Below are 15,518 nucleotides of genomic sequence, written 5' to 3'. Positions count from 1 at the left end.
ACAGTAGGAAATTTACAAAATATCTTCATGAAACATGATCTTTACTTAATATCCAAATGATTTTTGGCATAAAAGAAAAATTGATTCTTTTGATTTGTATTCTTGGCTATTGCTACAAATATACCCATGCTACTAAAGACTGGTTTTGTGGTCCAGGGTCACATATATCATTTATTTAAAAGATGCACTGTGTGTTTAAAGAAACTCCAGACCCCGCCCCTTACCGTGAAAGACACGCCCTGCGCCGTCATGTGGGAGGAGTTATATGAACATACCAGCCCCTTTCTAACAAAACACAACGCCGAGAGTCTTCTCGGTATCAAAGGCGATTATCAATAACGTAGATCGTCTCCGGGGCCCATTACGGAGAAAGGTAATTTTATTTTTCATATAATCCATGAATGTGATATGCTGTGAGGTGCTGATCGAAAGCACATGGATCATGCATCCGCGTCTTTAGCAGGGCTAACAATCACAGCATTATTCTCGACGTCCATCTAAGGTAAGTTAGTCAGGGATTGCCCTTATATTCAACCCCAGAATACACCGCATTCATGTTAGTCATGCATTAACCTCCACAGAATGAAATATAGGTCATTGCATGCGGATCTGCGGTTCGTGTGTGCCAGCAGCCATGCACGCTGCCAGAAAATATGCTTCATGCTCATGTGGAATGAATGCCAAACTGCATTTTAATATGTATTCTCTCATGACACCCCAACCTCGTACGTTGTCGTTAATAGGGGCGATTGTTTCACTGCGTAGATGACCTGTAATCATAATATTATGTAGGCCATATAGGTGGATCCCGTCTTTGTCTCGCTCCTGAGCACCAAACGACTCATTTCTGCAACTCTCAGCCAGCTGTTGGTTGAGTCCAGACACTGATTCCCAGGACCAGCCAACTGTTGTCTTTATGTGTCCAGAAATGAGTCTCAAAGACCACAGTATGAATTTTAATGCTTGAACTGCCCAAGTTTATGTTTCTAGAACTGCACTCACACGCACAGAGTGAATCTCAAAAGAGACGTCCAAGTCCTATCTCATCATTTAATTAAAGCAAATGGATACAACAATTATGCTTTGCTTAAATAAAATAGCCTCTTTTTTACATGTTGACATTGTTTATAACTTAAAAGCACATTTCCTCTGATTCTCATTACTGTAATCCAAAATCAGATCATATTTATAGTTCATTTATGCTTGTCTTGGATCACAGTATTGGTTTTACTGAATACAGCAAAGTACAGTAAAGAGAATCTCATGACTGACTGTTACAGTCATGTGAATTGCATTGTAAATTTTGATGGAAAAATGTATCTGTTTGTCATGAAATTGTCATAATGTAATTAAAGGTCCAAAAAAGGTTTATTTTTCTTTTGATTTGTGATGATATGCAATGCTTAGGTTTTTGTTTTACAGTTACAACTTGCTTAACTGCCTAATCTAAATCAAAGTAAATGTCAGTCTTTAATTTAATAAAGATGGTGTTTGTAATATCCAAATATAATCCATATGAAATGGAAATCTTTCATTCCTTCTCACTAAAGAAAAAATACTCAATAGAGGGTTTGCACTTGCGGCACGATTTGGTCAGGTGCATGGTTAATGTACTACTGAATCCATTGTTTTGCTAATTTGTGCTGTCTAAACCATGGAAGAAATGTGTAGATGCTGCTAAATCATATAGAGAAGGACTTAGTAAGCAGGAAAGGGTGCAATATTTTGACAAACTAAAGTACTTACGAGCAGTATTAATTAAGATATTAGCCTTATATTTCACCTACCTGACTGGAAATAAGAACAAACACAAGTGTTAAGATTCTTGCCCTGGAAATCCTGGTTCAGTCTGGCCAACCTCAAATGCCTTTCGTTCCTTGGACAGTTTTTTTTTTTTTTTTTTTTTTTTTTACTCTTCTCCTTCATTTTGTTGTAACCTTTGGCAGTCTGTAGTATTCCAAGTGTTTTTTTTCCTGGTCTGAACAATTAGTCCAACCCAAAACATGACAATAACTTACCATTTTCAGCAGTCATAAACAGCAAAATATGCAAGTTGCGTTCGGTTTGGTGGCATTGTTTACATTCAGTGCCACCAATATGGCTGATTGATGACGTGTGAACACTCTATACTCAATAGTGAAACAGCCAGATGTATTATGGTCGTGAGAATCTGAGGGAAAGTTGTTGCGAAAGTCTTTAATGGATTTAAAAGGCATCATTTTTGTGCTTTTTCTTTTGGATTGAATTATTCGTTATTCTTTTAGTGTTATAGTAACTCAGTTAATTCTTTGTAAATGCAAAATATGCCATGTTTTACATATTGAAGCTGAAGTTAGTGTTAAAATCAGTTTTGCCTACAAGCGACAATGCAGAATGATTGTTAGTATTACGTCTTAAAACCATTTGGAGAGATTTGCACAAACATGGGCATTGGCAGACATTTGCATTGGGGTTGGCCAGTGGGTTGCTTGGTAATTCTTTGTGCAGCAGTGCAATGTAATACTTTTAAAGGTCCAAAGGCCTATTTTTTTGTGCTAGCACTCATTTCTGGCTTGCAGACACATCAGCAAACCTTGTAATCGCTGCTGAGCTGTTCTTTTCTAAATGATGAGGCGCTTTTCCGTGCATCAGCTTATGTTAAGATAAGTTTGCCAAGCCATGTTTCCTGTGCAATCCTCCCTAAATCTTTTTTGCCGTTAAAGGGTGTTGCTGATAATCTTTTATTATGCTTATTTATTGGAATGATTTTTACTAGCAATTGATTGTTGCTGGTTGATTATTGGATGCTTGCATTCGCAGCAGTTTATGAAGAGGTCTTTACCACTCGAATTAATTCTGATGTATTCAGATTAATCAAACTGTCTTTGCTATAAGCTGGATGCCAGAATCCAAATCATCAGAGAAGGTCTTAAAGTAGAATTTTTTTTTTTTTTTTTCCCTTCTTTCTCACTATCTGTAACTCTTCCACACGTCCTGCTTTCCCCTTTCTCCTCCTCAGCTTCTCTTCTGCATCTTTCTGCCTCTTTGCAGAACATGGACCAGGAGGGAATCGTGTGAGATGGAATGTACTTGATGTGCCGCGTCACTGTTGAAGGTGAGTGAGACTGTCAGCTTTTTGAAATCTAGATCAGCCTGCCTTTGAGGACTCAGATCGCTATGTAGTTGAATCATGCTGTGAATGTTCAATTGTTTCCTAATTATAGTGATTTAACCTACTTTTCTGCTTGTTTTGCCAGTTTGTCTGTTTTTGTATCATTCTGGTATTTCTGGCATGGTGAATGTTGCTCTGTTAAGGGTTTTGGAAGCACTTTTATTTATCATCAAAATGAAGAGGAATGCAGTGTGTGACTTGGCATTAAAGGAATGGTCCACTCCATTGAAATTCTGCCATTAGTTAGTCACTCATGGCGTTCCAAACCTATTTTTTCAATGAAACAATAGTGAAAAAATATTGAAGAATCTTTACTCAGTTCCTTCAAGCTATCTTCTGAAGTCATCTTTCCATGTTGTTCCAAACCAGTATGACTGTTCTATAGAACAATAAAGAAGATATTTTAAGAACTGTCTTCATTTTGGTTACAGTTGACTTTGATTTTATGGACAAAACAATTTGGTTGCCAACATTCTTTGAAGTATCTATTGTGTTCCAGAAGAAAGTACGTCATACAGGTTTGAAACAACATGAGGTTGAGTAAATGATGACCGGTCACAACAGGTTTGATATTGTGTGAATAATGACTTCAGTTATGGTTGGTTGGCTTCTAATGCAGAGCTGTTGTATTTTATGTTTCTGTTAAAGTGTTTTTTCAGATCTTAACATTAGTGGTTTCTGTTTTAGGGTAGACTATTCCTTTATTTACAGAAAGGCAGTTTTTGTGTCTAAAATCTCTCAAAGAAGAAATATTTTGTCATAGGCACATTCTGCGGAACATTTTTAGAGATATAATCATGAAAATGCAGGTAATTTACTTCTAAATGATCACGTATGACTTATCAACTGAATCATAAAGGGATAGTTCACCTAAAGATTAAAATCCAGTCATTTACTCACCCTCAAGTTGTTCCAATCCTGTATGAATTTGTTATCTTCTATCAAGTCTATCTTTTAATATGTTCTTAACAAGATACTATGTTGTCAACTTCTTGCAGCTGCATAAGTAGAGAAAAGTCACTTTCCAGGATGGAGGCCTCCAAAATACTGCCTGTGCTGAAGAAGAAGCTGGCCTTTCTGTCAGGTAAAGACCTGCAATATATATGTGACCCTGAACCACAAAACCAATCATAAGGGTCAGTTTTTTGAAACTGAGATTTATACATTTGAAAGCTAAATAAATAAGCTTTCTGTTGATGTAGGGTTTGTTAGGATAATATTTGGCCAAGATAAAACTGAAAATCTGGAATCTGAGAGTGCAAAAAAAAATCAAAACATTGAGAAAATCGCCTTTAAAGTTTAAAGCAATACATATTACTAATCAAAAATTATTTTTTTATACATTTACAGTAGGAAATTTACCAAATATCTTCATGGAACATGATCTTTACTTAATATCCCAATGATTTTTGGCATAAAAGAAAAATTTTTGTTGCTACAAATATACCTGTGCTACTTAAGACTGGTTTTGTGGTCCAGGTTTACATATAATGTATAATGTGCATATAGAGAGATTGAGAGAGATTTGCTAACTTTGAAGTGTTTAATTAATTAATGAAGATTGTAGTTTAGCACAGCAAAAAAAAAAACTCTCTCAGTGTGTTATGGAAATGTTTGCTGCAGGCCGCTCTCCTCTATGGTGTAGTACGTGATGTGAATACTCCATTCACATTTCATGATTAGATGTGACTAGCAGTGAAGCAGAAATAAGCTGCTATTCGATAAAACCAACAGTGCTAAGTGATGATTTGAAACCCTACACTTGCTTTCTTGTTTGCTTTGATGGAAGTGAAAGACTGCAAAAGATTTTCATCTCAATAAAATGTAGTCAGAGATCATTATATGTTGTTATTACTTTCAGCTTAGACTCAGTGAAGCTGAACACTGTATTGTAGACTCATATATAAGGTGTTGGCTTTTAAAATTGCTTCAGAGAGTGTTAGCAAGGGATTTTTAGGGGGCAAATAATGGGAAGTAGTTTTATTTTATTTTCTTAGTTATTTACACAAGCTGGACTTTAAAGGCCCATTCACACCAAGGCTAACCATAATGATAGTTGTAAAATTGTCCTAAATTTTGAGAATATAAGAGTTAACACCATGGCTCAACATGCAAAATCCCTTAAACCACATCTCTGACAGCAACGCCGTATGAAAAATTGCTTTCACTCATATGTACCATAACTCTGAGAGGACGTTCTTATGTCTATCTTATTTCATATACCTTCCAGAACTCAGTATTATCACAGTATGAGGCTGCTTTCAGTGTTGTCAAGTCTGTGTTTTTTTCCACGGAATTGAGTTGCTTTCATATTACTGTTGCTTTTTTTTTTGTTTTTTTTTTAATAATGTTGATGGGTTGAAGCCACCCCAATAGCGTAATATTTAGCTCCTAGAATTCTAATTTACCAGAGGATCCACACCAAAAAACTTGTACTTTACCTCTTGGAATGCAATTTTTACCAGGAGATCCCCCTCAAAAACATCACTGAGCTACTATTGGGCTAGTTTTGAGTAGCAAATGGTTGGGTTTTGTTGTGAAAACCTGGCACCCCTGGCTGCTTTGCCCATTATCATAGCCTAATGGTTGCACTTTTTATGTCAGCATGGATCCCGCTTTGAAATGTCTTCTGAATGACACTTGCATATCAACAAGAACACTGGCAAATTGGATTCTGATAAGTTCTTTGAATGTCTGTCATTTTGTTGAGATGCACTGTGCCTCAACAGTATTTTTTTGTTATCAAGGTCTTTGCACTAAATTGGATAATGAAAGCTTATAGGAAAGAAACTGCTGAAGCATTTCATGCTTGGTGTCCTTGAAACTGTGCATGTTCCCATAGTTGGCATCCTTTGAATTAATTGTAGGTTGCAACATCACAAGGCTCTACTCCTCCAATCGTTTTTTGTGTTACTTCAGTGGTGTTTTTTTTCAGTCTTTTCCTTAAAGCCTCAGACTCTGACACTCTTTTTTCCATTCGTACATCATACTTCACTCTGTGCTGCTGGATTTTCTGCATATTTCCTGACTCGGCCTGTTTGGTTTTCCAGGAGGCAAGGACAGGCGCAGTGGTTTGATCCTGACCATCCCACTATGCACTGAACAGACCAGCATGGAGGAGCTCAGTGCCACTTTGGATTACCTACTGAGTATTCCCAGGTAAAACACAGCTTTGGAAACCTTTCTTGAAATGAGTGTGTTACTCCATTGCAAAGGCTGAATGTTAAGCACCTGTCAAAGCATTGAAAGCAGAAATGGAACATTAATCTGATCATTGCAATTCTAATGCACACTATTACGGTATTCACACATGGAATGGAAAGTGGCCATAATTCATGGTCAGACTGTGGTTAGAAGTTGAAAAATGCTTTTATTGATTTCTCCAGACCTTTGAAGGTCTTTTAGGCTCCAAGGCTCTGGAAGGATTTTGCTGTATGTTTCTTGTTAGTTTGTAGTTATTACATTTGTATTGTACTGTGTTGGTTTTTATATGGAACAAATTGTTCTGATTCTAAATTCTGATTGGATGAAGCACATTCTAAGCCAAATGGATAAATATGCACATTCTGTATTCGTGCAAGTTGCTGTGTTGCTTGGCAACCACAAGCTTTATACAGAATAAATGTATTCTAATTCTTAGGGTTAATGAAAATATTTAGCAAAGACTATGCTTTTATCATATTGCTGTTGCTGCATTTTTATAAAAATAAGTTGGTAGAAATGAACAAAAAATAAGAAAATAAATTTAGATTTCTTCATCACTGTGAATTGTGTACATCTCTTTACTATTTAATTATTATACATAATTCTAAACTTTTAAAGATTTAAAAAGATTAGAAATTTCAAATCAATTTTGACTGGTTAAAATTAAATTTAGACAAAAGTGTTTGTAAAGATGAACTTTAAAAGGGAGCATTGGATGATAAATGTAATTTAAATGTAAAAATGTGGGAAATTATTTTTTATGACATTTAAATATTCATTTTTTGATGACCAATGAATAAGTGTAATATCAGTCAAAACTTACCTAGGAAAAAAGTTAAGTTAAAATGTACTTAGCATGTGCTTGTGCATGTACATTGTCCATGGTAAAAATCAAGGTAAAGCACAGTTTCTTATGACTTTAATCTGATCCTGTTATTAAAAAGATAATCATATCCTGAGCTGCAGCGTTCAGTTTTGACGAATCATAAAAGTCTGACAGTTGAGCCTCACTGGTTCTGTAGTCTCTTTTGTTTAACGCTTTTATAGTGACCTTCACCAAATTACTTTCTGGTGACATTTTTAGAGTCGTTTTACAGGGTGAGTTGGCTGTTCTCTTCCCTCAAGAATGAAAAGAAATGTTGTTCTGGCCTAAAATGCTTTTTCTTTTTTTTTTCTTTTTACAAACCAAAATAGTAACTATGATTGAATACATATTTCTTGGAATCTGTGAGTCACTGCGACTCAGTTTGTTCATTTTTAAAATGCCACCACAGAACAAACAAATTAGTCTGTTTAGCAACACAGCCACAGTGGAGTCATTGTAATCGATTCATTGTATGTGGACTGACAGCACGTATTTGCGTATCATTTGTGTTATGCAACCAAATGTCATGTTTTTCTCTTGTATCTCTGCAGTGAGAAGTGCAAAGCTCGTGGTTTCACCGTCATCGTCGATGGCAGGAAATCTCAGTGGAATATAGTGAAGACGGTGGTTCTGATGTTGCAGGTAGGAAAATAGATTTTTTTTTTTTGTTTTATTTGGGCGCTTTTGAGTTTTGTTCAGATTGTTGGAAAGCAGCAAGGGAGAAGTAGTTTATGTGAAACTTATGTTCTTGTTTCTTTGACATCTGGTTCTTGCTTTTCACTAATGAACCCCATTAATATTTGTGGTGATTATTTAATGAGCGCTTAACTCCCCTCAAATGCAAGTCACTTCTGAAGGAATACCTGTAAATAATGAGATTTCACTTCTATTATGAGAAACCCATGCGGCTTGTGTGTTGGCGGCCTTCCCTGGTTTTGTCGAGCACATTGTGTTGTTGGAAATCGTTGACTGTGAGCTTGGTTGAACAGAATGGATGCTTGTTCTGCCCTGTTATTTTCCCGTTTATGGGACACACCACTGAATTGCTCCTGTTAACTTGGGCTTTTATTTTATATTATGACTTGCTGTGCATTCCATCAAGGTCCCAAAATGCAAGTCCAATCACTAAGTGGCCATCTTGGCAGTGCCTCTGGGCAGCTATTTTCTGGGCAGCGCCAATAAAATATTGGCGACGGTGGTATAATAAATTAAGCTGAAATTGTGCTAAAATACTTTCTTTAGGATGTGCCAACTAAGGCGCATGTTTTGAGTGAACATAGGGAGTTGGCTCTTTTAACTGAAAGGTGAGATGTCCTACAGTGCCTGTATTAATCATTGCAGTTTTATTTTTTTATTGTAGCATCCTATTATGTATCCTATTATTATGTATCCTATACTGTATCAAAGAATTTCTGATCCCAAAGATTACAGTTAAATGCCACTTGCAGCTAAGCTTCCAACTCAGAAGTTTTTGTTGTGAAATCAGTGATGCTGGTGTGCGACATTGCACAAACATGGCAACATCCAGGGCGTTGCACATAGTTAATGATAAACAGCCACTTTCAAACAAATAAAATGCATCAGTGAATGGCCCTCTACATTACACTGATGTGTTTGTAGAGACAGATGGGTTGAACATAATAGTGATATTCTCTGTTTATAGTGGTACACTTGATACACATACTAGCGTAACAGTGTAATTCACACTACTGTTCAAAAGTTAGGGATTTTTTTTTAAAGAAATGTATTCTTTTATTCAAGGAATCAAGGACACATTAACTTACAGTAAAAAAGTATAATGTTACAAAATACTTGTGTACAAGTAAAGGCAGTTTATATTAAGTAAATTATATATCAGGGTTTAAAAACATTATCTTTTTCTATATTGATAATAAATGTTTCTTAAGCACCAAGTCAGCATATGACAGTTAGAGCTGCGTGATTAATCATTAAAGGGATCATTGGATGCAAGTTCACTTTTACATTGTTTGAACATAAATGTGTGTTGGCACTGTATGTACACATCCACCCTATAATGATAAAAAGTCACCCAGTGTTTTTTATTTAATCCCTAAAATTAATATCCCCTTTTTCAAATCAGGCCGTTCTTAGCTTCTTGCCTGTGTGATGTCACACGTGCCAAGGCCGCTCCTCTGATAGTTGATTGACATGGCCGTCTTACCTTAGACCCGCCCTGAGTGAGCTGTAACAGTCTGACCGCCGTTGTTTCGACGCCGGAGCAGGGACGTAGACAAGAATGGCTCCTAAGTGATTGAGGTGTTTTGTTTTTGGGTGTAATAATGAACATAGTCGTCATTTACTCCCAACATCTGAGCTGCTGAAGTTACAGAGAATTACTTGTTTGTGAAGGGAATGTGCCTCCCGATCAACATAAATGCGTATGTGTTCACGCAAATCATTCGTAAAGAATCATATCAACTTGTGGAAAATGGGCATCTGGTGACCCCTTGAAAAGATTGTGATCTCGGTTCAAACATTCACACAATCATATTTCTTAATGACAACAAATATTTCTGTCTCTTTTAAACCTTTGACAAAGTCATTATTGGAACATGCAAATCTGCGTTTGCTGCTAACACAGAGAGAGCAGTTATCATGTTTAGGTACAGTATGAACAGCTTCACAAAAAGTTATTTTTTAAGTTATGTGGTAGTACAATACATCGGGCAGGACATTTGGCTTTTCATCTGAAAGATGTATGTAGTAGCAGCTTAACATAGCCGCTCAATCTTATGTTAACCTAGAAAAATGTGTGCTATTCAAGTGTCTGTGCGGAGTGTGAAAGCTGAACAGTAGCTCACTGACTGCATGACGGATGGAGACGCTGGTGTGCTTACTTGCTCTTAAAATACTTTGTAATTTTTGGTCTTTTAAAGCTGTTATTTGTGTGCTCTCACAATAACAACGAAATGTTGATTAAAATAATTCAAGCAAACAGGATGCGCATTCTGCTGTCTCGGCCTCTGTGAACTTGAGCACGAAACTTCGAAACTCTGACATTAAAAAATATATCTATAGAGAGTGAAATGTCTACTTTCAATTGAACTGGTTCAAATAGAAAACAAATATTCTCAGATTACGTAATCTGTATGAAACAAGCATACAGGTGCATCCACTACTGCGGAGGTAACGAGCCAATGTCACCAACTTCATCTCTTAAGCCGAAAACAAAGAACGTGCAGACACATTCATAATTATTAAATCTGCTCTTGCAGTGCTTTTTTTGCATGTGCTTCAGCGCTCATTAGCCCATGTAGGCAGTTAAAAGCTCATTATTATGATTTATATGGTTTATTAAAGAAGTCCACTACCAGAATAAAAATTGACAGATAATGTACTCACCCCTTGTCACCCCATGTCTTTCTTTCTTCAGCCATAAAGAAATTGTTTTTTAAGGAAAACATTTCAGGATTTTTCTCCATATAATGGACTGATATGGTGCCCCGATTTTGAACTTCCAAAATGCAGTTTAAATGGGGCTTCAAACGATCCCAAATGCAGTTGTAAACGATCCCAGCCGAGGAAGAAGGGTCTTCTCTAGCGAAACGATCGGTTATTTTAATAAAAATAATACAATTTATATACTTTTTATTGTCAAACGCTTGTCTTGTCTTACTCTGTCTGAACAAGTTTTTTTTGACAGGGTATGTTCTCATGTTCTCCCTCAACATCACAATCGTCCTGTATCGCTGTTTTACCTTTTTTGTTAAGGGTGTTTGATCTTCTTTGCATGTTTACTTTGCAAAGACTGGCTCGATGATGTAGGATGATTTTGAAATGATTTTTGAAGTTTAGACTGAAAATACAATTGGAGTTTTTCGACATACCCTAACTGTCTTGAGTCAGAATACAAAGAGTTCAGGCAGAGCAAGACAAGATGAGCGTTTGAGATTTAAAAGTATTTAAATAGTGTTTTTTTTTTTTTTTTTTTTTTTTTTTTAATTGAAAATAATGGTCGTTTTGCTAGATAAGCCCCTTCTTCCTCGGCTGGGATCATTTACAACCAGATTTGGGATCGTTTGAAGCCACACTTAAACTGCATTTTGGACGTTCAAAATCGGGGCACCATAGCAGTCCATTGGAGAAAAATCCTGAAATGTTTCTCTCAAAAAACATCATTTCTTTACGGCTGAAGAAAGAAAGACATGATGACAAGGGGATGATCGGGGAATCTTTAGTCGAGGGTAGCCCTACCAGTTTATAGTTATAGGCAGCAATTAAAATGGAGCAAATCATCTTTTGAAAGTAATTTTTACTTCAAATTGGCACATCAAATAATGTTTGGTGATTACAGTGTTGATTACATTGTTTCTCTTTTAACTGAAAGGTGGGGTGTTGTTTTAGTAGACAAAGTGACAAGTGACGGTTTAGTTTATTTGTCATTAAATCATATTGTTACATGTTATTTTGCTAAATTCAAAATTGTGTGAAAATCGTGATCTCTATTTAAAACAGAAAAATCGTGATACTCCAGAATCTTGCAGCTCTAATTACATTGATTTCTGAATGATCATGTGACACTGAGGACAGGAGTAATGATGCTAAAAATTCAGCCATCACTGGAATAGATTACGTTTTAAAATAGAGTCAAACAGAAATCATATCATTTCATAATAGTACTGTTTTTACTATATTTTTGATTAAATAAATGCAGCCTTGGTGAGCATCAAATTTTTTTTTTTTCTTTTTTTGAAAACATTAAAATATTCTAATCCCAAACTTTTGAATGGTAGTTCTTTTTTGCAGTTTAGTTATTAGAAGACCCCTGTTTTTACATACACTTGCATTTTTGCACTTGCCATTTTGTTTCTTTGTACTTCATCTCAGCCTCAGGCATTAGATTTACTAGGTTTTCTGAAGGAAATAGCAGAAGGCAAAATAAAACCAGCATTACCTTCAGGCAAAGGATGAATTCTCTTCATTTTGTTGTGTTCCTTATTAATTTATTGCAGATATTTGTGAAGAAAATCAATGTTTGTGAAAAGTCTATACCCTGTAACATCTATGTGAATTGAACACAGCATATGGACTATTTATTATATATTGCAATATTGATTTGCTAAACAACCTTCTTAAACCCTGTTAAAAGTAGTTTATACCTTGTAGATTTGTGCAGTTCAGCTCAGACTATTGTTGGTGGAGATGTCAAAACCTCTCCTTGTTCTCTGCTTGACGTGTCCTCCGCATGACCTGCAGCTTTTAGTTGAGTGTCACTTTTAAACAGACCTTACAGATAGAATGCAGCAGTTTTATCTTTCAGCTGTTTCTCTGTTTGAGAGCTTCAGGAAATATGAAATTATAAGAGTTTGTTCTGAAATCAAACTGCCCCTTAGACCAGGAGGTGAAATAAGATGTTGGTTTGGCAGTTATGTTGAGTGAACTGAAATGTTTGTGTTACCTCTGTCCACTGTTATATCTGTACATCAATGATTGATCCATCACTATTGATCAATAAAATGAAAATGCTGACCTTTTATGTTTGCTTTTTTTTTTTTTTTTTTTTTTTTTTTTTTTTTTTTTTTTTTTTTTGTTATTTGGAGCTGGAGTGTGAACTGTGTTGTTTTTTTTCCTTTAGAATGTGATCCCAGCTGAGGTCTCTCTTGTGTGTGTGGTGAAACCTGATGAATTCTGGGACAAAAAAGTGACCCATTTCTGCTTCTGGAAGGAGAAGGACAGGCTTGGCTTTGAGGTAAGTGTACTAGAGATGTTTTCTTTTAGCAGACAAAGAGCTACACTTTAAATCAACTGTGTTTGACATTAGGGATGGGCAAGAGTACACAAGTACTTGGCAGTGACAGCAGTGGTCAAACATGAGAATGTAATATTTGTGTTACTTTTCAGCTGCTAAACATTTCATTTTTCATTTTGTGACTGGTTGCGGTTACATGCTGGGTGGTATCTTGTGGTGTGATTGGTTACAGGTTGGGACCACAAACGTTTACAGACACTGTTCACAGTTTTATTTGTACATTGACTTTTTACAATACATACTGTTCAAAACAGCTGTACAGGAAACCGTACTCTTTAATTCTAACATTAAAGTTGAGAGAAAGTGCACAAAATTACCAGGTTAACACTTCTGGTTTGGGCACATTTGCTTATTTTATTGTTAAATTTTTTACGTTTTAGCCTTTTTTTTAAATTAATGTATTTAATTATTTAAATTGGGTAACTTGTTGTTTTATAATGTATTATTTAAACCACTTTTTGTTTCTATTAAATGATTCTTAAGATTATGGAAAACAAATTCAGAATTTTTTTTTAAACTTCAGATTTTTTTTTTTTTGTAATATATTTATTTATTGGCAAGTTATTGGCAATATTTCAGCACTCAGTTATTTAATTAAATCTCTTTTTTTTTTTTTTTTTTTTTTTTTTTTTGTTTCCACAATTTATTTTTTTTAAAAACTGATTTCGTCACCCCAGCTTTTGTTTTCATTGTAAATGGACCATTAAGAATGGTTCCCCTGTGTTTTCCCATATACACCAGACCATGGCATCATCACTTTGTATAGCTGTGCAAAATATAATCAAACAGACAGTGTATTTAATTAGTAACGCCCGAAGGATCTCATGCGTATAAGTAGGTAATTTCCCTCATTCGCTGTGAATAATGAAACTCCAAGTACAGAAGCTGCACATCTTCATTTACAATGGTCTGGGGCTTCACTATGAGGGTTGTGCTGTGATGAGAATAAAGTTTTTTTTTTTTAGAGCAGTTTTATGGCTTTAAAGGTCATGAAGCACATCTGGGCATGCCTGAATTAATCATGCTTGGAAACGGTTGCGAAACATCAAAAGTTTATTTCATTGATTTCAGCTTTTTTACTTTTTTTTTTTTTGTTTTGTTTTTTTTTTTTTTTTTTGTTTTTTTTTTGTTTTTTTGTTTCTTGTTTTATTTTTCTTGTTTACTGGTTTAAATTATTTTTGCGTTCACTTTACCTTTTCTGTCATCTAGCACTTATCGAAAGCTATTCTTTAGTATCTCAGTAAATTTAATAGAACCTTTAGCAGAGCTGAAAATAGCTTCATGGTGTATAATCAATTATTATTATTAAGTATAAATATTAAATATTTAGTATAAATTAGTATAAATATGTATGTGATATTATTATTATTATTATTATTATTATTATTATTATTATTATTATTATTATTATTATTATTATTATTATTATTATTATTATTATTGATGATAATTGCATTTATTTTAGTAAAAATAAGCTTACTATTTAATAGTTTAATTTAACTAATTAAAATGTATATAAATATTTAGCACAATAATTATACATATGTAAGCTGTTATTATTGTTATTATTATTATTGCTGTTGTTGTTATCATTATTATTATTATTATTATTATTATTATTATTATTATTATAAAATAGTTGTTTTTTTCAGTAATAAAACTAACTTAAATTTAGATATTTAATTATAAATTGTAATAAATCTATGAATATTTAGTACAATAATTATAAATATATAAATTATATTATGTTGTTTATTATTTTTTTTATTATCATTATTATTTATAAAAATTTTTTTAGTAAAAATATATAACATGTATTTGTAATTAAATGAATATTTAGTACAATAGTTATAAATATGTAAGTGTTGTTGTTTATTATTATTATTATTATTATTATTATTGTTGTTGTTGTTGTTAATAACAAAATAACTACATTTATTTTTAGTAGAAATAAAATAACCATTTAATTTATTTAATTATAAATTGTATTTAAAACTATATAAATATTTAGTGCGATAATTATATATAAGTGATATTATTAGTAGTAGTAGTAGTAGTTTATTTTCATTAAATTTAGATATTTAATTATAAATTGTAATTATTATTATTATAAGAATATTTAGTACAATAATTATAAATCTAAATTATATTATTATTATTATTATTATTATTATTATTATTATTACTTAAAGTAAAAAATGCATATTTTGCTGTTATTTATTATTATTATTATTTTTTTTTCAGAATGGTCTTATTTTTAATTGACGCATCCCTGCTGAATAGTACTTTAAGCATGTAGTACGTGTTTAAATACAAGGGACTGTTTCAAATAGGTTGGATTTGAGCCTTCATTTTAATAGATCTCTCCATTTCATCATCTCTCCTGTAAGATCATAAATTACAGCAGACTGCAGTGTTTCCTCCTAATTGGGCCATGAAGAAAATGGGTAAAGTTGGCAGCCGGTGGCATTTGTGTTAAATGGGCAGCCCTTCGGCATGCACTTTAGGAGCAGAAAATGGAGTTGTAT

At 34.0% G+C, this 15,518-nt stretch overlaps 1 protein-coding gene across 2 annotated transcripts in view; it reads left to right on the top strand.

Annotated features, from left to right (window-relative positions):
- The first annotated feature begins 270 nt into the window (after window positions 1-270).
- The window catches only part of sestd1 (SEC14 and spectrin domains 1), a 42,012-nt gene continuing 26,764 nt past the window's right edge, over window positions 271-15,518 (top strand). Inside the window, exons 1-6 of one of the 2 annotated variants that reach the window (XM_051118300.1) lie at window positions 271-373; window positions 2,999-3,094; window positions 4,150-4,235; window positions 6,202-6,310; window positions 7,772-7,862; window positions 12,817-12,930. In XM_051118300.1, the coding sequence (XP_050974257.1) occupies window positions 4,181-4,235; window positions 6,202-6,310; window positions 7,772-7,862; window positions 12,817-12,930 (369 nt within the window). In that variant the 5' untranslated portion in view covers window positions 271-373; window positions 2,999-3,094; window positions 4,150-4,180. The remainder of the gene's footprint in view (window positions 374-2,998; window positions 3,095-4,149; window positions 4,236-6,201; window positions 6,311-7,771; window positions 7,863-12,816; window positions 12,931-15,518) is intronic. The other variant, XM_051118301.1, reaches the window with a different exon arrangement.

The sequence above is a fragment of the Labeo rohita genome, chromosome 9, assembly GCF_022985175.1.
Source record: "Labeo rohita strain BAU-BD-2019 chromosome 9, IGBB_LRoh.1.0, whole genome shotgun sequence".
Lineage (NCBI taxonomy): Eukaryota > Metazoa > Chordata > Actinopteri > Cypriniformes > Cyprinidae > Labeo > Labeo rohita.
The sequence above is the reverse complement of the archived record's forward strand: the minus strand, read 5'-3'. Positions and strand labels throughout refer to the sequence as shown.